The 25543-nt window shown below is 33.2% G+C and overlaps 1 protein-coding gene and 1 pseudogene across 1 annotated transcript; one reads left to right on the top strand and one right to left on the bottom strand.

Moving 5' to 3' along the window:
• Positions 1–2418: 2418 nt before the first annotated feature.
• LOC125832855 (UDP-glucose 6-dehydrogenase 3-like) lies at positions 2419–3877 on the top strand (annotated as a pseudogene).
• Positions 3878–4881: 1004 nt separating this feature from the next.
• LOC125832850 (alpha-1,4 glucan phosphorylase L-1 isozyme, chloroplastic/amyloplastic) lies at positions 4882–19671 on the bottom strand. Its single transcript, XM_049512040.1, has 15 exons — positions 19319–19671; positions 18142–18380; positions 17834–17935; positions 17446–17622; positions 17033–17308; positions 9480–9751; positions 9087–9204; positions 8575–9000; positions 8322–8474; positions 7454–7582; positions 7094–7330; positions 6826–6902; positions 5633–5819; positions 5253–5453; positions 4882–5137 (listed from the first exon to the last, which is right to left on the bottom strand). Exons 1-15 carry the CDS (start codon positions 19506–19508, stop codon positions 5021–5023), a joined length of 2901 nt encoding a protein of 966 aa, XP_049367997.1. The 5' UTR covers positions 19509–19671; the 3' UTR covers positions 4882–5020.
• Between the last annotated feature and the right edge of the window lie 5872 nt (positions 19672–25543).

The raw sequence follows: 25543 nt of genomic DNA, 5'->3' as shown, positions 1-25543 counted from the left end.
ACAGTATGAAAATATCTTTCTAGCAATTTTTTGAACAGACAACATTAAGACTATGTCTCGATTTGTATTTTTTTTTTTATACACTATTTTTTTTTAAAATAGTCAATTAAGATTTCAATTATCCAAAAAATATATTTAATTATGCGCAAAGCGCGGATGAGTATACTAGTTCTAAATAGTTGACAAAAATGATAAATGGCAATTTTGACAAAGAGAGGTGTCACGTCATTCTTTTATTATTCAGCTTTATATCTATAAATATGAGAAATCTTATTATATAAACACATATAAGTAAGCATGATTAAGATAAATATTCATCAATACATCATCTCATTTGATGAACTACTACTATTAAAAAATTAAAATGCATTGATAATTTTGTAAGAGCATTTCCCAAGAACACCTAAACTAAAATGATTGATTCATATATGCATAGTTTGATTGTGAAAGATATATATAGGTTAATTTTTATCTTTTCATTTCTCATCTTTTAATATATTATTACTCCACATTAATAAAATTAATTAAGAATTATATAAATTAAAGGTGGATGAATACATAAATAAATATTAAAAATTTTAATAAAGAAGGCAATTATAGTGGGTAGTGAAAAATTGATTGAATTGAATAAATATTTTTTAGTTATAAAAAAAAAATAAGTAATTAAATTTGTCTCCATCTTTTAACATATGCAAAATTAAATAATGAAAGTTATAAATATTGAAGATTAGATAGTTATGAGTATTTTATTAATATAATTAAGAATATTATTTATAAATATGTAGAGGTGTGAGTTATAAAGATGAGATTTTTAAATAAATTAATGGAGAAAAATTAGAAAAGAAAATTAAAAAAGGAGCAAGAAGAGACAAATATAACTTTGCCTATATCTGATACTCCTCCGTTTCACAAAGAGTGATCTGGTTTGACTTGGCACGAAGTTTTAGAAAATAAAAAAGACTTTTGAATCTTGTGGTCCTAAATTAAAGTTATGTCAAATGTACTAAATTGTCCTTCAATCTTGTGGCTTTAAACATGCCACGTGGAAATGTGAAATTAAAATGTTATCAAAAAGAAAAGAGATCATTCTTTTTGAAACAAACTAAAAAGGAAAGGAGATCATTCTTTTTTAAACGGATGGAGTACTATTTATTTTTGTATATATAAATAAGAAATAAATTTGTAATAAAAATAGTGCTAATATTAATGAGGAAAGAGAAAAGGTAAGTGTAGGTATTTTTTGAAAGTATAATATTAACGAGGAAAGAGGAAATTTAAGTGTAGGTATTTTCTGAAATTTTTTAAAGCACAATTATTTTGGTAATAATATATGAAAAATAAAGAAGTAAAAAGAGGAAAGATAGGAAGATATAAATAGTGTAGTAATAATTAGGAAAGAGAAAATTTAAGTGTACCTATTTTCTGATTTTTTTTTAAAAAAAGAACAAATTATAGTAAAAGTCCAAAAAATTGACAAAAACAATTCTGGACAAAAAAAAGGTGCCATGTCGGATTTTTATTATTCAACTTTATATATATATATATATATATATGATTCCGGGTTAAAAGAGTAGTCAAATGTAGATGTTGCAAGGGCAAGGCGTAGCGTGCGTAACGTAGACACACATTTAAGGGGACACCTCTCTTTTCCCATTTTTACGATTAAGAAAATTCAGATCACTTCACTTGTTCATGTTTTATGTAAAACTAAATTTCATTTTTTTTCCACATTACCATTTTCAACATAAAAAAAGGGTCAGACTTTCTGCTATTTTATATTAAATTATACTTGGTGCTAAGACAAGAAGGAAGGTGATGGGGTATTTTTTGACAAAATGATTGATCATTGAAAATTATAAAATTTAATTTGGTAATGGAAGTGTCTAATTTTTTCATTGTCTAGTTAGATAAGTGGGAAGTTGAAATTTCTAAGGTTAATTAATTATGTGTACTTTTTAGGTATCTGATTAGATGATGCAAATGTCTGATTGGTCTTCCTTACTAATCTTAGGTTCCCGCTTCCCAGCAGAATGCAGTGTTGTGTGAATCCCCCTTGTTGATTTTGGATCAGTACTAAGAAAATTGTTTTCTTCTTCTTTCTGTGCCAATTTTCACAATCACTCAAAATTTCGGTATCCATATATTCTACTTTGTTTGATTTGATTTGACATTGAATCATGTGGTCTAGTATGTAGAATATACTAAAATGTCTTTTAATCTTAAATATGTCATGTTAGAATCAAAATGAAAAGTAAGACAAATAAATTGAATTTGTGGTGTCATATATATGCAAGTGATGCAATATCTCATCCACTATTTTGTTTACTGAAGCTATATGATAATGTTACAGTATTAGTCTAAATTTCCTCTTTCTCCCATTCTAGAAAATGTAATTGAACTTTTTCCTATTGCAGAATTTAGAAAAAAGGAAAATGGTTAAGATTTGTTGTATAGGAGCTGGATATGTAGGTGGTCCCACCATGGCTGTCATAGCACTGAAATGCCCCTCTGTTGAAGTAGCTGTTGTAGATATTTCAGTGCCTCGCATCATCGCCTGGAACAGTGACCATCTCCCTATCTATGAGCCAGGCCTTTAGGATATAGTGAAGGAATGCCGAGGCAGGAATCTCTTCTTTAGCAAGATGTGGAGAAACATGTGTGTGAAGCTGATATAGTTTTTCTTTCTGTTAACACTCCTACAAAGACTAGAGGCCTCGGAGCAGGCAAGGCTGCTGATCTCACTTACTGGGAGAGTGCAGCTTGCATGATTGCTGATGTCTCAAAATCTGACAAAATTGTGGTTGAGAAATCAACTGTTCCAGTCAAAACTGTTGAGGCAATTGAGAGGATTTTGACCCACAACAGCAACAACGGAATTAACTTCCAAATCCTCTCAAACCCTGAGTTTCTTGTAGAGGGGACTGCAATTGAAAACCTTTTTAAACCTGACAGAGTCTTAATTGGAGGAAGCGAAACTCCAGGAGGCCAGAAGGCTATCCAAGCATTGAAGGATGTTTATACCCAATGGGTTCCTGAAGATTGCATCATCACAACCAATTTGTGGTCTGCTGAGCTCTCAAAACTGGCTGCCAATGCATTCTTGGCCCAAAAAATCTCTTCTGTGAATGCCATGTCAGCTCTCTGCGAGGCTACTGGAGCAAATGTTTCAGAGGTATCATATGTTGTTGGTAAGGACTCCAGGATTCGTCCTAAGTTTCTTAATGCTAGTGTTGGATTCGGTGGCTCTTGCTTCCAGAAGGATATTCTGAATCTGGTTTACATATGCGAATGCAATGGTCTTCCAGAGCTGGCTGAATACTGGAAACAGGTAATCAAGATCAATGACTATCAGAAGATTCGTTTTGTCAATCGTGTTGTTGCCTCCATGTTCAACACAGTATCAGGCAAGAAAGTGGCCATTCTAGGTTTTGCTTTCAAGAAGGATACTGGTGATACTCGAGAGACCCCTGCGATTGATGTTTGCAAGGGACTATTGGGAGACAAGGCTAAGTTGAGCATATATGACCCTCAGGTTAACGAGGACCAAATCCAAAGGGACCTTGCAATGAAAAAGTTTGATTGGGATCATCCCCTTCACCTCCAGCCAATGAGTCCAACTGGTGTGAAACAAGTTTCAGTCGTGTGGGATGCCTACACCACGACAAAGGATGCTCATGCTGTTTGCATTCTTACAGAGTGGGATGGATTCAAGAGTCTTGATTACAAGAAGATATACGATAACATGCAGAAACCTGCTTTCATATTTGATGGTAGGAATGTTGTTGACGCGGACAAGCTTAGAGAGATTGGATTTATTGTCTATGCAATTGGTAAGCCCCTGGATGCTTGGCTAAAGGACATGCCTGCTGTTGTTTGAAATCCCTACTTTTCTTACTAGTAATCAGATAGTCAGCTTAGCCGAGATTCATTCTTTACTATTTGTTTTTTCCCTTGTGACACAGAACAGAGTCATTCTCTACTATTTGTTGTTATACTTTTTGGTATTTGAGTATTTACCAGAAAAATTACAAAATCAAATAGCCTCGCACTTACTCTTTTATGTTAAAAGAAAAAGAATTTTTTTTTGAGCAAAATCCTACGTATAATGATGGGTGCTTAGCACAGTAACAGATAAAACATTGGATCAACTTAAATGGCTCGTATGCATCTCACAAGCTAAATTCAGTTAATACAACTATTCTCATGTGCTTTAAATATAGCAGATATTAAAAGTGTTTTAACTGTTGTGAATAATTTGGTGGTTAAACTGATGACCATAACTCCTAGGTTAATTTCCGTAGTAGTGTTGTTGATAGTGGTCAAATGGATAACCATAACTCCAAGGTTGATATTGGTAGTAATGTTGTTGATAATATGATCAAATGGATGACCATAACTCCTAGGGTTTATTTCCTCATATTTTCAAGGTTTAACGTCATGTTTATGACATCCTTAATGTAATCCTATAAATAGTAGTATTGAGAATGATATTGAATACACTTGAAAGAAAGAAAGTTAATTTATATTCTTGTTATTTTCATCGTTATATTGCTCTTTTGTTTTTAAGTTTTACAAATGACAAAAAATTTCATAATTTCATTTGAAGTTTATTTTACTTGAATTTGGCTCGTGATAGCAAGTTTAATGTAGGTTGTCCATATGTTATGGGAAATAATATGGATGGATCCATATTTGATCCACCATAAATAAATAAATTAATTATCCAATCCGTTTATGGTGGACGATTCTATCGGCACCATGCCACAAATGTTTGTACTGCTTTCTTTTCCCTTCCAATTTTAGGAATCATCCATCAAATGAGGCAGTATAAGTCTTGTTTCATGATATAATTTAATGTCACCAAAACATTAAATCAAGGAGAAGCAGAAAATGAGACTCTTCATCTCTTATTAAGTGGTAATAACATCATCCTCTTACACATACATTATATACCTTCATCACATGATAAAAAGAGAAGCTACATACTGTACCTTTGTTATTTTTCATTCACTTCCCCCTCTTATGCTATTTCCACAGCTTCAATGTTCCAAATGTCTTTGGCATATTCATGGATTGTTCTGTCACTGCTGAACTTGTACGATCCCGCTGTATTCAAGATTGACATCTTTGTCCACCTCTGACCAAGTGATAAACACAAGTCATTTTTTACAAATGATCAAAGTCAATATCATACACAAAACATGAGAAACCAAACAAAATATCCACAATGAATTGCAACAAACTAGACTTACTTTCTGGTCGCGATATGCCTCATCAACTTTCTCTTGGCATTGTATGTAACTGGGGAAGTCGTTGCCCACAAGGAAATAGTCAGCACGGCCAAAACCTTCATTTCCTTCCAACGATCCAATTAGGTCATCATAGTTATAAGAGCCAAAAGCACCGCTTCTAACAAATTCCTTCACCTCTTCAAAACGTTCATCAGGTACAAACTACAAAAGAGAGGAAATAAGATTTTCGTCCAATAACTGAGCAAGGTGACGATTCAAATGCATCTAAGAAGAAACTTTAGGGGGGTTACTGGTAAGGAAATAAAAGACGAAATTTGACCAATCAACCAAGAAAAAAGAACATTGATCAACATGTCACTCAAAAGAGGGGTGACCTTTACCTTTCCGTCAGCTCTTTCTTTTCTAAGCCCTGCAATTTCATGAGCTTGAGCACCAAAGAGAAAGAAGTTTTCTTCTCCAACCTCTTCCCTTATTTCAACATTAGCGCCATCCAATGTACCAATTTGGATACAACCATTCATTGCAAACTTCATATTACTGGTTCCACTGGCCTCCATTCCAGCCGTACTGGGGATAGGAAGAAAGAGAGTCAAATATACATATAAATCTCTACATAAAGCTAAAAACATACACCAACAAGATTAATGGAAATATTAGATTTTTATGTGCAGTTATCACATTACTGAGAAATGAATTGGCTTGGATAAACATTTTCCACTAGTAGCTGCCCCCTTTAAGTATCATTAAGTGACAACATAAAATCATCCTCTTTTTTTTTTTTTCTAAAAAGGAACATTAAATCTTCAATTTTCATGAACCATTAGTTGGCTATTACCAAAGTTTTCCCAATGAAATAGACTAGCCACTGCCCAGTAGTTCCCTTTAAGTTTTATTTTGATACGTAAAATTGATGTTACTAGGCCATATAAGTATTGATCTGCTTGTGTCAAAAATTGGGGAAAAGCGTTAACCGCCATCAATAAAAGAGGAGCATGAAGATCCAAAAGTGCTACCCCTATTCCCAGCCTTCGATGTATAAACAGGATTCAGCTGAAATTTTCACATCATATGCATTCGCCACTGCAGACATGCTAGGAAAACTGATGTCGTCCACACGAAGGCAGGACACATTAGAGAGACTATAACTGCATAAGGACAGGAATCTTAATGGTGCCCAAATTACTATATTATCACATATAGTAGGATCATTTTGTAACAATTGAAATTCCAAATAGAACATACACAGTTTACTGCCAGGACAATCAAATAAAATGGTGCTGCTTTGTGTGTGTGAATGAATGAGATGATCACTGTCATGTCACACCACTTCACTATGCATTCGATTTGATACATATATAAACTATGCATGTGATGAATATTACAATAATAACAGTATTATAGCATGATATCACTCTCAACACCCGAGTTATCCTAGTGATGAGAAACTAAGCAGCTAATCGTCCAGTTATGTTCGCACAAAGCCACAGACAAATTTAACATAGTATAGAGTTGTTGGATCAATTGTTACCAGTGGCAGCACAATTGAAAAGAAAGATGGGAGTCAGTTAATTACCTGATATGTTCTGATAGATCGCTAGCAGGAATTAGCAATTCAGCAACACTGACATTGTAATCTGGCACAAAGACTACCTACAAGAGATAAAGGAGAGGACTCTTCAGGTTAAAAGTGCAAAAAGTAATCACATGATGAAACAGATGCAGCAATATCACAGATAAAAAATAAAAATAAAATAAAAAAAGTGACCTCTTACTGCTAGAAAAGAATAGCTTGTATCAAAATCAAAGAAAAAAACTTTCAAGAGAAATAATCATGTTAATACCTTCAACAGATCACCGATTTCTGGATCATGATTTATAGTAGCACCAACATCTGTGATAAATTTTACAATCCTCTTGGCTTGCACATATGTGGCAAAAGCTTTTCCCCCAAATATGCATACTCGAGGAACGAAGTTAGTCTTTCTTTCTGCAGCTGTCATTTCTTTCATCTTCTTATACCGATAAACGATGCCGAAGATATTTAACAGTTGTCGCTTGTACTCGTGAATGCGTTTTACCTGAGAATTGGTTTTTTAATTGACAAGTGCATGATACTTCGTCCAAGAACAAGAATGATTCATATAACTAAGATAAAGCTAATTAATCTCATGGCCAGAACTGAAAAACGGAGAATAACACACCTGAATATCAAACATTGCATCTGGGACAACAGAATACCCTGTCTTTTCTTTGAGAAAGGAGACAACTTTAATCTTGTTGCTCCTTTTTGCTTCCCTCCACTCATTTTGAAGATCTTCGTTATCAGCAAACTGTGTGTGGTACCCATAGTTCAGATAGAACATAAGTCTAACCTTTTTGGGAAAATACACTCAGTTCGAAATTGGAACTGCTTTGTAAATAGCGATGATGAGTATACGTAATATTTTTTAACTTCACTATCAAATGGACAAAAGTGCAGGTTCAAGGTGTGATTTAGCTTCTATTCTTCAGTTGTTCTCCCGAAATTATGTAATTTAAAACCCCCAATTATAATTTAGTTTAACTTTAGTTATTGCACTTGTGCAAATCTTGATATTTGTTGTGGACAGCTTTGACCAGAATTTTGAAATCAATTGAAATAGGAGGGTAAGCTGCGACCTATGCACGGGTTTAGGGATGCCTAACACCTGTTCTTTAAACAAAGGAATTTCCTTGCCTAATTTCTATTTTTCACAACCATTTGGAGTAAAAAACTTCAAATGGGTTTCTTTCAAAATCAACTTCAAGTTTTGAAAAGAATTTCAAGGGATTGGTCAAGTGACTTGCACACTTAACAATACGATCTGTTTCCTTAGGTGGTGACTCCAAATTTTCAAATCCCTTTGGATTTAATCTTCGCGAACACAGCCTTCACATGTTTTTCGAAAATCAAAAACACTACGTGTCATAAATTTGGTGAATCTTTGGAAGGTGCCACAGAGAATGCATTTTCAACTATCTAACAACAAACAACAAAATTTCCACCTCATATTCATAAACATGCCAAGTCAGAAAAGGCAAATGAAATACCTTCTGCAATTCTGCCAATTTTTCAGTTTTCAGGACCCAATCCTCTGTACCAGTCCACTTAGTTATGATGGCACTAAGAGGAGGATTGCAGAAACGAATCCATCTTCTTGGAGTCACTCCATTTGTTTTGTTTTGGAACTTTTCCGGCCAGAGCTGTAAATGTTAAGAGTAAGATAATACATGAATTAAAACTCAGTTTGACAAAAATCACTGATCTGATACATATCAAAAGATTCATACTAATGATGCTTACCTCATAGAAGTCATTGAAAACCTCCTCCTTCACAATTTCACTATGGATCTCAGCAACTCCATTAACAGCATGGCCGCCCACAACACACAGGTTGGCCATGCGTACCTTCTTAGGTGGTATAACAGCTGGTTCCAGACTCACGGGAGTTTTCTTGTCAATGTCTTTTTCTGCAGCTGCTTCTATCTTCACACTAGTTTTCTTACCAGTGTCATCTTCATCATTAGTCACAACTTTATCGGAAGCTTCAACTTTGTCATGGACTTCTACTGTTTCAGTATCATCATCAACTGAGATTTCAGGCTTAATAAATAATTCAGCAACAGAACTGGGAAGATCAAAATTTTCTAAGATTCTCATTGTAGTCAACTTTTCCTCCAATTTGTTCAGATCCATTGAACCATACTTTAATACAATTTCATGTACCAGCTGTTAGGATAGCACACTGCAGAAATTAGTCAAAATAGTTTAACTTGCATAACCAAATAAATTTGTTAAATTTGTAGCTCCATCACCTCCTCGTCAATCGCCTCAATGATTTCGACATGTCTGGGAAGCAGTTTCTGCATCAATTCATAACTCCATTTCTCCAGTGCCTCAGGCAAAACAGTATGGTTTGTGTAGGCCACAGTTCTGGTAAGTTTCCAGCATTAAGGATTTCAGTGTTTCTAATAAGAAAATAAAATTGGAGGTATTGTTTTATGTTTAAAAGTAAAAGTGTGTTATCTCCTGTCATTTTGATGTTCGAAGACCAATTCAGATGATGTGGAACTTAAAGTTTAGTAATAAGATCTCATACTATAGTATCACTTGCATCATGTATTTAAACAAATTCAGATGATGCTTCCGTACAGTATATTCAGCACAAACCTCAATTTCCCACATGCAAAGCTTGTAACTTTCAGTACCTTTGAGTAATATTCCAAGCTTCATTCCAATTCAAGCCCTTCAGATCTATCAATATTCTCATCAGCTCAGGGATACAAAGTGTAGGGTGAGTGTCATTCATCTGCACAGCAACTTTTGCAGGAAACTCTTCCCACTTAATACGATCACCTGATCTCCTCTCAAATCGTGAAATAATATCTTGGAGAGAAGCCGAGCATAAGGTATATTGTTGCTTCAACCGAAGGATCTTTCCCTCCTCTGATTCATCCCCAGGGTAGAGTATGTAACATATCTGATGTTAGAGAAGAACTGGCTTAGACCAGTGTTTTTGAGAGCGAGAAGCGCTAAAAAGCGACAAGGACCCACTTTGCTTAAAGCAGAAGTGAAACACAGTTCTAAAAGAGTACCAAAATAAACCTCGCACAAATAAGTAAAATAACTAAATAAAAAAGAGCTCAACAAAAATGACACATAAGCAAATCTTTCAATTTAAAAACTAAAAAGTAGACAGCCAAAAATCCTCCATTGGGCATGCAAAATAAAAACCAAAACATAAATGGATCAACATCCGATTCTTCTTAAAGATTGTCAAAACCTCTTTTATCAACATCATTATATTGCTCATCATCTTCTCTTTCACTATAACCTCAAAAGGCGACGTACCTATGTGCCGCTGCAGTCCATCACTTAAAGTGTATAAGAGATCCCTTCTAATAACACTAGCTTAGCCATCTAAACTAATGCTATGCTAAGTATGTTACTATGTCCCTAATGTATATGAAGAGACAGAAAAGAAGAGTAGGTTAAAATGTGCCTAGGACAGTAGGAATATGAATATGAAATCTGTAATGGAATTAGTTAATCTAGGAGATGGAACTCGAAGAAGATGATTGCCGATTCAGGGTTATAACCGAGAATTGAGGCTTAATTGAATGTAGAAGAGGGAGAATCAGATATTATTTCATGAATGAATCCAATTACACATAATGGCTATATTTATAGAAATGAAACTGGGAACTGAAATCTGGAAATCTAACTGCTACAGTCTAACAACTTCAACTACTTCTAACTAATTCCCACGTCACCTAACTAACTTGCCAACTCAGCTAGTTCACAGTTAAACTTGTATCACTGACATTTTCAACAAAAAGAGTATTATCAAAACAAACTTGAAAGGGAAAAAGAAAAGAAGAGTAGGTTAATATATGCCTATAGGAACATGGATATCAGGTCTCTTGACATTTTCTACAAAAACTTAGTCATCAGTCTCTTGCCCCTCATTAAAAAAAAAAAGGCAAGAAGAAAACTAAGAGTATATTCAAAAAAGAAAAAGAGAAAAGAAATAAGAGTAGGTTAAAATGTGCCTAGGACACTTAGAAATACAGATATCAGGTCTCCTGACATCTTCCACACAAAAAAATAGTCTGTTGAATGAGCAGGCAGATTTAGTCATAATCTGCTCCACCATTGAGCTGCTAGATTTGATTATAATCTGCTCCACAAATAAAGCTGGCAGATTTGATTAGAATTTGCTCCTGTAAATATGGGATTAGAATATATTATTCTAGGAAAATAGTTTAGAGGAAATCCCTTAATTCAAGGATTTCCTAAGAATTAGGGATTGATTAGTTTATTTGGTCTTTACTTGTTCTCTTATAAATACTGTACAAACACTATGAATAAAATATACTTTTGCAGTATCTAAACTTTCATGGTATCAGGGCGGGACATTTTCCCCTAATATCATATGGATAAAACAGCCTTTCACAGAGAGCATCTTTCTGAAACATCAACAGGAAGCTCCTGTAGAAAATCTAATGACACAAGGAGGCAATGCTTCTCACATGCCCTTCCAGTTAACTTCTCATCGATTAAATGGGAAGAACTATCTGGAATGGGCACAGTCCGTAAAGCTTGCAATCGATGGCCGTGGAAAGCTGGGACATCTGACCGGAGAGACAAAAAAGCCGGGAGTTGGAGACCCAAAGATGAACTCCTGGAGATCAGAGAATTCACTCGTGATTACTTGGTTAATAAATTCTATGGAACCAGTCATAGGTAAATCTTATCTCCTTTTGCCCACTGCTAAGGATGTGTGGGAAGCTATTAGGGAGACATTCTGATTTAGAAAATGCCTCTCAAATTTTTGAGTTAAAAATTAAACTATGGCAAGCTAAGCAGGGTGAGAATGAAGTCACTACGTATTATAATGAAATGGTGTCCTTGTGGCAGGAGTTAGACCAGTGTTACAATGATGAATGGGAGTGTTCTATGGATAGTGTGAAAGCCAAAAAAAAGGAAGAAAATGAGTTTACCTTTTTTTAGCAGGATTAAACCGAGAGTTTGACGAGGTCAGGTCGCGAATCCTAGGAAAAAAAATCCTCTGCCCTCACTTTGTGAAACTTTTTCTGAAATTAGGAGAGAGGAAACTGGGAGGAAAGTTATGTTAAAATCTGATTTAAATGTTGAACTAAAACCTGTCATAGACTCTTCAGCTCTTGTAGCAGTGAAGAATGAAGAGGACAAAAAGAAAATGCCATGGTGTGATCATTGCAAAAAATATTGGCACACCCGTGAAACGTGTTGGAAGATTCATGGGAAACCACTAAACTGGAAGAACAAGGGAGTTGATGATCATGGCTTTCAATCTCAAAATGGTCAGGCCCTCCAAACAACTTATTTTGATCAGGGGCAGCAACCTTCTCCAGAAACGTCTCTATTTACAAGGGAACAATTGGAAATTCTGCACAAACTCCTTCAATCTCCACAATTTCGTGCAAATGCACCAAAATCTTCTAATCCTTCTTGTTCTTTTGCTGAAACTGTATCATCTGTATCGTCTACTTTTCTAAGTGTCAATTCCAACCAAATAGATTCTTGGATCATAGATTCAAGAGCTAGTGACCACATGACTGGGAGTTTCCGTTTTTTCTCTACTTACACTCCTTGTGCAGGGAACAGTAAAATCAAGATAGTTGATGGTTCCTTCTCAGCAATTGCTAGAAAAGGAACTTAAATTAACCCATTCTCTTAATTGTCGTATTGTTTTTTATTCCGATTTGTGTGAATTTCAGGAAAAGGTCTCGGGGAAGATGATTGGCAGTGCTAGAATCAGGAGGTCTTTATTTTCTTGACAACGGGAACAACTCACTACAGCTGAATCCTATTTTTTTAAACTCTACTTTTGTTTTGAATAAAGTCATGCTTTGGCACTATGGGCTTGGACATCCAAGTTTTTATTATTTAAAACATTTGTTACCTCAGTTATTTAGAAATAAAAATCCATCCTTATTCCAATGTGAATTTTGTGAAATGGCTAAGCATCATTGATCTTCTTTTCCTTCTCAAAGATATCATGCTTCAAAACCTTTTACAATGATTCATAGTGATGTTTGGGGACCGTCTAGAATTTCAACAATGTTTGGAAAACGGTGGTTTGTAACTTTTATTGACGATCATACTAGATTGAGTTGGGTTTTTTTATTGAAGGACAAATCTGAGGTTAAAAATGTGTTTGAGACTTTCCATGTCATGGTGGAAACACAGTTCAATGAGAAAATCAAGATTTTTCAGAGTGACAATGGCCGTGAATTTTTTAATGAACAATTAGGAAGTTTTTTCAGAAAAACTGGGGTAGTACACCAAGGCTCTTGTCCAGATACACCTCAACAAAATGGTATCGTCGAAAGAAAGAATAGACACCTTTTACCTTTTAGAGGTAACGAGAGCTTTAATGTTTACTAGTAAAGTTCCACAACACCTTTGGGGAGAGGCTCTTTTGACTGCCACTAACCTTATTTATAGAATGCCATCTCGCCCTCTTGAATTTAAGACACCTTTTAAAGTTTTCAGAGAAAGTTTTCCTAGTTCTAGGTTAACTACAGATCTACCTCTGAGAGTTTTTGGTTGTACAACATTTGTTCATGTTCATAATCGTAGTAAACTTGAACCGCGGGCTAAGAAGTGTATTTTTGTAGGATATGCCCCAAGTCAAAAGGGATATAAGTGTTATGATCCACATGCTAGGAAGATAATTGTCACAATGGACCTAACTTTCTTTGAGTCGCAACTCTATTTTACTACTCATCTTCAGGGGGAGTATCATGTACGTGAAGATTTGTTTTTTGTGATATTGAGGAAACTAGATATCAAGCAAATGAGGAGCCTAATATTACAATAAATACTGATGTGAGAGATGTGGGGGAAGATATAAATAAGTGTGATCCAAGATATGATAAGGACCAAAGTGACTTAAATGATAAAAACTCAAAAATTGAACCTGAACCTGTAGCGCCTTCAAATGACAAAAATAAAAATGGGAATAGAGAACAAAAAACAGAAATGCAGGTGTATTTGAGAAGGAACCAAACTCAAGAAAAAAGGACCGAAGATTCTCAACACTGCCAAAAATCAGTCCCACAAGACCTTACTATAATTCAAGGTACTCTTCCAACTGATTCTATTTCTAATTCCTTAGATCTAGATCTACCTATTGCGAAACGCAAAGGTATTAGAAATACTTCTAAATATCCTATTTCTATGTTAGTGTCCTACAAAAAGTTGTCTCCTAGTTATTCAGCCTCTACTTCACAACTCTCTAGTGTGGAGATTCCAACAAATGTGCAGGATGCTCTACAAGTTCCCGAGTGGAAGGAGGCTATTTTGGAGGAATTGCGAGCTCTTGAAAAAAATGAGACATGGGAGTTAGTGGATTTACCCGAGGGAAAGAAACCAGTGGGTTGTAAATGGGTGTTCACCTCCAAATTCAAATCAGACGGATCCTTGGAAAGGTATAAGGCCCACCTCGTAGCTAAGGGATTCACACAGACATATGGCAATGGCATTGACTATCTCGAGACGTTTGCTCCAGTAGCTAAGCTAAACTCAATTAGAGTTCTGTTGACAATCGCAGTAAATCTCGACGGGTCTCTTTAGCAGTTGGATATGAAGAATGCTTTCTTGAACGGGCACCTAGAGGAAGAAGTCTATATGGATCCCCCACCAGGTTTTGAAGGGAAGTACAAGTCAAAAATATGCAGGCTTAGAAGATCTCTTTATGGTCTAAAACAATCTCCAAGGGCTTGGTTCGAAAGGTTTACTCAATTTGTGAAAAGGCAAGGGTATGTGCAAGGACAAACAGATCACACAATGTTTACTCGACATTCACTAGAAGGAAAAACAACAGTTCTTATAGTGTATGTTAAGGCTGGGCATCGGACCGGAATGGGACCACTGGACTGGAACGAACCGGTACCGGATCGGAACGGGACGGTTTGACCGGGTTGTTGACCGGTACCGGGATGAACCGGACCGGAACTACCGGGATGGAGGCTCAGTTCCGTCCCGTCCCACTATATACCGGGATAGAACCGGTACGGACCGGAATGGACCGGAACGGAACGGGATGGGATAAACGGGACAACACATATAGCTATTTCAAAAAATAATTATTTTTTTTGAGTTATTTTGAATTACGAAAATACGAATGTTTTTTTTATTTTTCTAAGTTATATTAGTTTATAGTATTTAAGTTTTAAAATTTATAATAATTTTACTTAAGTTTATTTTAAAGATATTTTTTTTATTTTTTACGTATATAAGTTTGTAAGTTAAGTTTAATAAAGTTTTTTTTTAGTTTTTGAGCTTATGTAGTTATGTTATAAGTTTTAAAGATTTGAATCTTTTGAAGTTTATAAGTTATTAAGTTATACTTATAACTTGTAAGTTAAATAACTTAAGTTTGTAATTTTAAAAAATTAAATAAAAAAAAAAGAAATGCTAATAAAAGTAAATAATGACAAAAATATTATTTTTTATTTTAATTAAAAATGATTACCGGAACCGGACCGGACCGGAACGGAACCGGACCGGACCGGACCGGACCGGAACGGAACCGGACCGGACCGGAATGAACCGGGATGAACCGGTACCAGTATACCGGTACCAAATCATGATACCGTTCCGTTCCGTGTACCGGTTCAATGTATCCCATCCCGTCCCGAATACTACCGGACCGGAATGGTACCGGTACAACCCGTTCCGGTGCCCAGCCGTAGTGTATGTTGACGATATCATCCTCACAGGAGAGGATGTGGTTGAGATAAAAAATCTAAAGGAACGTCTTGCCTCAGAATTTGAGATACAGGACTTAGGCCCGCTAAAGTACTTTCTTGGCATGGAGGTTGCACGATCGAAGAAAGGAATTATAGTGTCACAAAGGAAGTATGTTCTTGATCTGTTAAAAGAAACAGGAATGAGTGGTTGTAGACCAACTGAAACTCCAATTGATCCAAATCTGAAGTTTGTAAAGGAAGGAAAATTGATTGATAAGGGTCAATATCAGAGATTGGTAGGCAAGTTGATTTACTTGTCACATACTAGACCTGATATTTCCTTTGCTGTGAGCCTAGTTATTCAGTTCATGTATTATCCACGAGAAGAACACCAAGAAGTTGTGTATCGAATCCCTTGTATCTAAAGAGTTCACCTGGGAAAGGGTTGTTCTTCAAGAAGAATGAGCAAAGAAGTCTTGAGGCTTATACGGATGCAGACTGGGCTGGTTCATCTATTGATAGGAGGTCTACATCTGGATATTGTACATTTGTTTGGGGAAATTTGGTGACATGGAGAAGTAAGAAGCAAAATGTGGTGGCTCGAAGTAGTGCTGAGGCTGAGTATCGATCCATGGCACACGGAATTTGTGAAATATTGTGGCTCAAGAGATTTTTGGAAGAACTAAGAAGACCTGTGAGTTTTCCAATGAAGTTGTATTGTGACAATAAGGCTGCCATAAGCATTGCTCGTAATCCAGTTCAACATGATAGAACAAAGCATGTTGAAGTGGACAGACACTTCATTAAAAAGAAGATTGAAGATGGAAGTGTGTGCATTCCTTTTGTTCCAACAACAGATCAAGTTGCAAATATTTTCACAAAAGGTCTTTTCAGAACTACTTTTGAGTCCTTTGTTAGCAAGTTAGACATGTTTGATATTTACATGCCGACTTGAGGGGGAGTGTTGAATGAGTAGGCAGATTTAGTCATAATCTGCACCACCATTGAGCTGGCAGATTTGATTATAATTTGCTCCACAAATAAAGCTGGCAGATTTGAGAATCTGCCCTGTAAATATGGGATTAGAATATATTATTCTAGGAAAATAGTTTAGAGGAAATCCCTTAATTCAAGGATTTCCTAAGAATTAGGGATTGATTAGTTTATTTGGTCTTTACTTGTTCTCTTATAAGTACTGTACAAACACTACGAATAAAATATACTTTTGCAGTATCTAAACTTTCATAGTCATTGGTCTCTCATTGGATCAGTGTTCTGATCATCCAGTGTATAATAGTGAAGTACTACTTCTGGTCAATTTAGGAAACAGATAAATGCATCTCTATAAAGTCCACTAGCTATGATGCAACCAGGAATCATGTCCTACAACTGTTGTTGGTCCGAAGATGCGGAAGTGTTGAGACTGAAAACTGAGAAGGCTCATACTGAAGCCCAAATTCACATTAAGAAAAGGCAAATAGATTATAAAACTGTAATACAAATTAATAGATTAAGTATACCTTCTCAGCGTTTGCTTGGGCTTCACATGCTTTGGTGTGCTCTCCAGCATTGAAAGCAGATAAATCAAAATCCGCTGATGGAACCTGTGTAGACCACAGTCGAAGGCTGATTGTGGTTCTGGTCTTATACCCTGGTATGGGAACATCATACGCAACTGCCTTTATATCCTCTCCACCAATCCAATACCTCTTTCCATCTGATCCTGTAGAGACTTTTCCATAGAATTTGATAGGATATGAAACATCATTCCTCACAACTTCCCATGGACTGCCAATCTGCATGGACAACCAACAATAATGAACATCCACATTGCATGAACAGAGTAAAAGTAAATAAGTCATACAGAAAGAGATAAACTATCTAAGGACGTAAACACATGTGAAATCAAGAACTGAATAAGTAATAAGCATACTTCAAGCCAATCTTCAGCCACCTCCTCCTGACCATCTTTTGTAATCCGTTGCTTAAATAAACCATACTTGTACCTAAGTCCATAGCCCCATGCTGGGTAGTTTAGTGTTGCCAAAGAGTCCAGAAAACAGGAAGCAAGCCGTCCCAAACCCCCATTTCCAAGAGCAGCATCTGGCTCCTGTCAATAATTATTCAAAATTAACAAGTAGTCAACTCCAAATAAAAACATAAAGACACAACAAGTATGGCATGTATGGCTTCTGAATATTATAACAGTCGATGCACAAAGTCACAAATGAATACACATAGTCCAACTGTTGTTGAGTAAAACACAGAAGAACTTGGAAAACTAGGTTTTTTCTGATGCGTGAAATAAAAGTCACACTGACCTGAGAAGCCACATTTTCTAGATTGTGGCCAAGGTTTTTCAAAGCTTCCGCAAATGCACCAGTAAGCTCCAGATTACCAATTGCATTTAACAATGCTCTACCCTAAACAGTAGATAGGGCATAAATTAAACTCAGCTCGCAAAGAGTTGTTTGTGCATAAATTTCAGAAACTCTCATGTGTAACAGTAAATATACAGTATAATTTGTCAGCAAATATCAAACGGATTAATTTCTTACTAGATATAATTTAAGGTCACTCTGCACAGTCATACAAAAGAGCAAAAGAGAAAGTAAGAATAATGAGATACCTGCAGAAATTCCATGGATAGATAGTACGCTTGCTTCATGTTCAGCTTTTCATAAATATCATACGTAGCATTCCAATTAATAAGGAGCGAATCACGAACACTTTGAGCTGTTGCAAAGAATGCCTTGGGGAGCTCAAACCTTTCAGGAGAGAATACAGGTGTGAATTCTGCATGGTATTTGATACTTGAGGTAATAGATGCGGCATCAGGAGCAAAAGAACTCAGGTCGCTCTCACCACCTATATATATGTCAAGCAATGGAATAAACATAAATCATGTAAGTAATAAATTGGAAGGAACTAATGGAAATACAATCGTGTACAACAAGTTCAATGGAATAAACATAAATCATGTAAGTAATTCCTAAGATCCATACATCAAGTTTCTGATGCTTCATTATTATATACTCCCTCCATACATCTTTTATACCTTTTTGAAGTGTCGGGTCTCTTTTTTATACTCCCTCCGTCCCATTTCATGTGAGGTAGTTTGACTCGGCACGGAGTTTAAGAAAGTAAGGAAGACTTTTAAAACATGTGATCCAAAATGAATGATAGAAATTTGTGTGGCTGTAAATTATTTCATTAAGGGTAAAATAGACATTTTATAGTTAAATTGTTACTTAATATAGAAATGTGTTATTCTTTTTTGGACGGACTAAAAAGAAAAGTAAGTCACATAAATTGGGACAAAGGGAGTACTATTTAGTAAGTCTTCCAATTTCAATATCCTACCTGGCAAGTCTAAGACCAGAAATTTTCAAAAACTACACACTTGTTTAATTTAACATCACAAGATTCAAAATTCTCCATTAATATCATAAACTGTCAAACTAAGACACTTAAATTGGGAGTACAAAATGAATAAGAAGTCACCGAATACTGCAAGAGTGCTTTAAACAAACATAAAATTTGATCAATAACAAGATTGGGAGGTCCAAACAAACTTTTTTTTTTCTAACCCACGAAATGTAGAGGCAGATGGATCTAATGGTTTCAACACACGAGTCCATGTATTGAAAAAAGTTTATGTATAAAATGTTGGTTCATCTACCCTACTTGGAGTGCAAATTTTGAATATTGAAATAGTATATTTAATGATATGGATTCGATACCAAATTTTGATATTGAAACAAATTGCAGAATAGTAAATTAATACATGAAAATAAGAGTGATACCTTGTTCAGTAATGGGATGGTGAATTTTCTCACTCAAGGTATTGTTGACATGGAAACAGCGTTTGGGTCTCCGAAAATGGGAGGTTTTGGTAAGGAACAATTTGGAGCTTGTGTTTCTAGAAGTGAAATGGATGAATCTGGAATTGGAGCTGTAATGGTTGAACAAGTGTGCTCCATTTGCAGTCGCCATTTTGTGCTCTCTATGCAAATCTAGCTTTTCGAATGAGAGTGATAAGAGAGTGAGGATTGTGAATTATTTTATTGATGAAGATTGGAGAAGTCAATTATTGATTCACACACAGGAATTAAGTGTGTTGTGTTGCGTCCTCTTGTGGAATGTCACCCTTTTTTCATTTATCAATGAAATCACGAAAATCTCCTGCACTACTCCCCTGCACTCTCTTATATTTGTCCATTTCCACAAATCCCTAACTTAATTACTTACCCACACTTTAAGGGGTCGTTTGGTAGAGTGTATAAGAACAATGTAAAATATGGTGCATTAGTAGTGCGTGCATTAGTTATGCAAGTATTATTTCTTATACATTGTTTGGTTTGATGTATTAGAAATATCAAATCTTGCATAATTACTATTAAATAATATATGTTTACAAAAATACTCTTCACACTTTATTTATTTGTACACTTCCTTTGCAAGAAAGTTCTTTGCTAAAACATCAAAATAAAATTCTTTGTTAAAAACATCATTAACTCTTCATCTTTTTAAATAAATAAATAGTATTAAATAGTTATACTATTGCGTCAAAATATTTTTGTGAAAGTTGGCAAATAATTTTTTTTATCAAATTTATTGTCACAATAGTAAATTTTTTTATTAAATTATATTGAAATTAGATTTTTTTTAAAAAAGATACTTAAAAGGCCATAAAGTCTATTAAGACACCAACAAATTAAAAGATACCGAAAAGCAAATAAAAATAAAAATAAAAACTTATGACAACAAAGAAAATGAAAAGGCTTTAAGGGTAGTTTTGTAATTATTTGATCTAATGCAAGTGTTAAAATGCTATGTATTACTAATACCTATAATTCCTTGGTATTAGTAATACACAACTTAATACACAATAGAGCGTATAACTAATGCATGCATGACATGAAAAAGTGTACCAAACAAGGTACTACTAATACACACACCTCATACATGCATTATATTTCTTAATACACTCTACCAAACAACCCCTAATTTTGAGATTATGGGTGCACTGTTATATAAAGGTTGATCTATGATATAAATTTGATCGGTTCGACATTTAGGTTTTTACTATTGAAAACCGTTAAAATTTTAAAATTATAGGTCTAAAATTAATTCTTATATACCAATTACCTCTTAGAGAAGTGTTATCTAATTTTAGAAAGAAAAATAAAACAAAATAATTATAAAATTCACTTTCTAACCTCGCGGAGAGAGGTGCACCCAGTCATAATTGCATTATCTGATGCTTGAAGTGTGGGTTCATGCATCTATATTTCAATATTTTTTAAAATTATAACACTACTATATATGATCTTGGGAGGGGACCATGGGTTCACGTGAACCCGCTGACCCCCCTTAGATACGCCTCTGTATCTAAGTAAAATTCATATATATTTTGAAATACATAAAAAATCTTCTCGCATCTCTTTCATCTCGCTTGCCATTGCGATACATACATATAGACAATGTGTACGCACAAATTTTTACAAATCGTGTCACCACTGCAAAATGTATCATTCTTTTTTAGGCAAACTAAAATAACGTGAATTATATAAATTGAAACAGAAAGATTGATACATTTATTACATCTTCTTTCGAATATAATAAATTTAATATTTTAAAAAATATACTTGAAATAATTACTATAGTTAGTAATAACAATAAATTAAACTTCATAATAATATATTAGCTTCTAATTTTTTAAAATAAATATTTTTTTAATATATGGGCCAAATAAAAATTGACGGAGAAAAGGTTAGTGATGTGGATCTTACTCTACCTAATGCATTGGGTAATGATCTCATGAGATCCGCAACTTGTGCGGTTCTTTCGTTTTTGAGAAGAAAAAAAAACGAGCAAATCATTTTATAATTTCATCCTATTCCTTAGTATAATATTTGGTCCAAAAATTGCTATTTTCCCTTTTTGTGTAAATAATAATAATGTTTGGTCAATTTAAGTTATTTCCATTATTTCATAAGATATATACTGTAATTTCAATGTCTCATTTAAACAATAATTCTATTTCTAAAATTTAAAAAATTGATTATGTTTTTTATTTAATTTTGTTAAAATTTGAACTCTCATTTATCAAATTTTTCATCACATTTCGTTCATCGTCTAATTGCATGTTGGCATGTTGGATATTGGAGAAGGGAAGAAAAAAGAGTTGAGTGTCAGTTTAGATGAAAGAAGATCCCAGTCAAGTATTATTTTCTCATGTAATGTTCAATGACTCTTAAATCAACGTCATGTGGATAATAAAATAAATTATGATTGAGATTCATTTCAAATCTTATACTTAACAGAAAAGTCAAAAATAATAAAAGTAAAGCTAATACTATCCATTAAAAATATTTGTGATCATTGACTGTTGAAAAGATTAGTCGACAAAATGTAAATAAATTTAAACTCAACGATAAAATATTTATATTTTTTTAAAAAAATCATCTAATTAAGATGAACCTAATCATAAGGAATTAAACTATCTAATTCTACAAACTTCATACAAGTATAAGAAATATGATCTACTTCTTTCACATTAACAACATGCTCTCAAGCATGCCTATATTTGTTAATCTTGTGTAGGATGGATAGATTATTATTTTTATGTTCATCCACTTTAATTAACAAAATATATATCAAATTTTAGGAGTTGAATTAGAAAAATAATATTGACTAGTGTTTTTTCAATAAGTATCTGGTGCATTTTAATGAATACCATTAGCTTCGCTTTTATCATTTTTGGCTTCTTCTGTTAAGTGTAAGATTTGGAATGAGTTTCAACCATAAATTATTTTATTTATGATCCACTCTAAGAGGTCATTTACATTACTTGAGGGGAATATTACTTGACTGGATCTTTTACCAGTTTAGATAGGCTTATTGTTTTTGACTTATTTTTATCCTTTTTGCTTTAAAATAAGCATTTTGAATCATTTTTTTAAAAGTATATTCAAACACTTCAAAAATATTTTAATATTATTTTAGCTTAAATATACTTGAAATAAATCAATCCAAACAAAACTGTATCAAATCGCTACCACTTGATGTGAGATTTTTGAGAAAAGCGGACGGGCGAAAATATGGTGATCGTTAATTGCTTTGTGGGCCGAGGCAGGAGAGTGACCGTTCATTTGGTCTTCACAAAGATATTAAAATCATAGAAATTGTACTATTATCTTGTCTTCTTACTATATACTATAAATTTATTATGATTTCACAAGGGTCATTATCAGAAAACCAATACCAACATGATGAGACAAGTGAAGGGGCCACCAATCACCATGGCATTTGCTTCAATTTTTAGAGGAACAGTTTTCAATCAATAATGTTTATAGAGAAGTTGTAAAAGGAGTACTCATTAACCAATATGAAAAACTTTTAAAGGATCGTTTGGTTTGTATACTATTCTTGATTTAGTAATACAAAAAAAAATCATAGTGCATGAATTAATAATACAAGATCAATTTCTATACTATGAGTTTGTTTATCCATCCATTGTTTACCTACAATCTAATATTATAGGGAAAATGCATAAGTACCCCCCCAGCCTATGCCCAAAATCCCTGAGACACACCTAACCTTTACTAAGGTCCTATTACCCACCCGAACTTATTTTTTAATTAATTTTTTACCACTTTCGGCTTATGTGGAAATATAAACCAAATAGGTTGAAAACTTTGTTCAACACGCGCCGGGCCCCATTTTTTCAACTTTCTAAAAAGTAGCTTTTACACTTCACAAAATTTCAAAAAGCTATCCTATTATTTATAATCTACTTTGTTAATATATTTTTAGTTAGTTTATAGATTTTAATGTTTATATATTTTATTTCAAATTTGGGCATGTAAAATTTTGTAAATATTATATATATAATTTTATTTTATTTATAGATAAAAAAAATTATTTATAATCTACTTTGTTAATATATTTTTAGTTAGTTTATAGTTTTCAATGTTTATATATTTTATTTTAAATTTGGGCTTGTAAAATTTTGTAAATATTATATATATAATTTTATTTTATTTATAGATAAAAAAATATTACTTATAATCTACTTTGTGAATATATTTTTAGTTAGTTTATAGCTTTCAATGTTTATATATTTTATTTCAAATTTGGGCTTGTAAAATTTTGTAAATATTATATATATAATTTTATTTTATTTATAGATAGTTACACTTTTCCAACTTTATCATAATTGTAGGATACTTATAAGACTAGAAGGTACTCTCTAATAGTGCATATAATTATTTTGTTTGTTCAAACATGTTTTTATTTGTATGCAACCTCAATTTTTATATCAATTATGTAGAAACTTTAATAGTGAATAATTTCGATCATTATTATTAATAGAACATAAGAAGAATTATTACTCAAAATCTTTACGTTAATAAAAATATAAATTGTTGTAACTATTATTTATAGATGATTAAAAAAATAAAATTGGGAAGAAAATAGTAAGTAAAAATTACACGTTATATTAAATTATCTTTACATTAATAAAAAAAGAAATTGTTGTTAGTATTATTTGTAATATAATTAAACAAAAAATAACAATGGGAAGAAAATAATAAGTAAAGATTACACGTTGTATTAAAATAATAAATTAAAAATTATGATAAATTTTATAATAGTCATAACAGGAATTTACGCAATAATTACTATATTAGAATACTAGAAAAATTGATAAGTTCCTTGACATCTAATCATTGATTAAAATTTAAATTATTATTTTCTTCTGCGAAAGTTTAAGAGATTAAATTAATGTTTTAAAAAATAATATAACAAACTGATTAATTAATTATTTTCAATGATTAATAAGAAAATGTATATAGCAAGTACATGTATTATTATTACATTATTTATATCCACTCTATATTAAATCATTTTTCTATTATAGTTTGACGCAAATTTCAGAATGTAAAGAATGTTTTGGATTCGAAAAATAAATATTCAAAATATACTAACATGTCATTTAATCTTATGATATTTTACATTTCATATGAAAAAAAATTAAATATTTAATATGAAAAATATTAGTTTATTAATACAACATAAAAGTAATAAAGGACAATATATAAAAATATTTGAAGTATTTGATATTTTATTAAATTAAAATAATTTTAAATTAATATATAGTCACGCAACGCGCGGGTACGTATACTAGTGAAGAACAATAATAAAGAAGAAGACAATTGAGTTAATATTTATTTTTTCCAAGTTTATTTTAACACATGACCAATTTTTATTGGTCAGTGCCGTCTAAAAGCTGCACCCACGCGCTTAACATAGGTGAAATCACGGACTCAGCCACGTAGGCCGAAAAGTGGTAAACAATTAACTAAAAAATAAGTTCAGGGGGGGTAATAGGACCTTAGTAAAGGTTAGGTGTGTCTCAGGGATTTTGGGCATAGGCTGGGGGGGTACTTATGCAATTTCCCAATATTATATCACAAAGAGAAAAAACGTTTTCTGTCTTATTTTAAATATATTTACGCGACGTAGCTTATACTTTGTGTATAAATACATGATTTAACTCATATTTGTGTATAAACACTTGTTATACACTATTATACAGTTTTATTTTATACAAGATTGATACATTATAAATAATAATTTTTTCTTGGACATAATATTATATATTAAGCTAGGTGAAGCAATATTTTCAATAGTGGTATGAAGATTTCCTTAAAAGACAATAATAGATGCTCGTTTAACTTGTACATGTAATTTATTTATGAGAAAAGATAAAATGATAACCAAGCAAGGGATGAATTATATTGAATTTTTATAAGGTGAGTAAAATGATAATCAACTGAATTTTATGGGGATAAATAATTAAGTAGGTGTTTGGACATGATTTACTACAAATTTGGAAAAAGAAATTTAAGTTGAAGTTGAAAAGGTTATTAAATGAGTATATCAAATATTTGGATTGAAAGTTCTAACAAAGAAATTTGGTCAGTGTTTACCCATAAAACAGTATAGTTGAATTTTTCATAGCA

The sequence above is a fragment of the Solanum verrucosum genome, unplaced genomic scaffold, assembly GCF_900185275.1.
Source record: "Solanum verrucosum unplaced genomic scaffold, falcon-dt-bn FXZP01000174.1, whole genome shotgun sequence".
NCBI lineage: Eukaryota > Viridiplantae > Streptophyta > Magnoliopsida > Solanales > Solanaceae > Solanum > Solanum verrucosum.
This window is presented reverse-complemented; position numbering and strand designations above follow the sequence as displayed.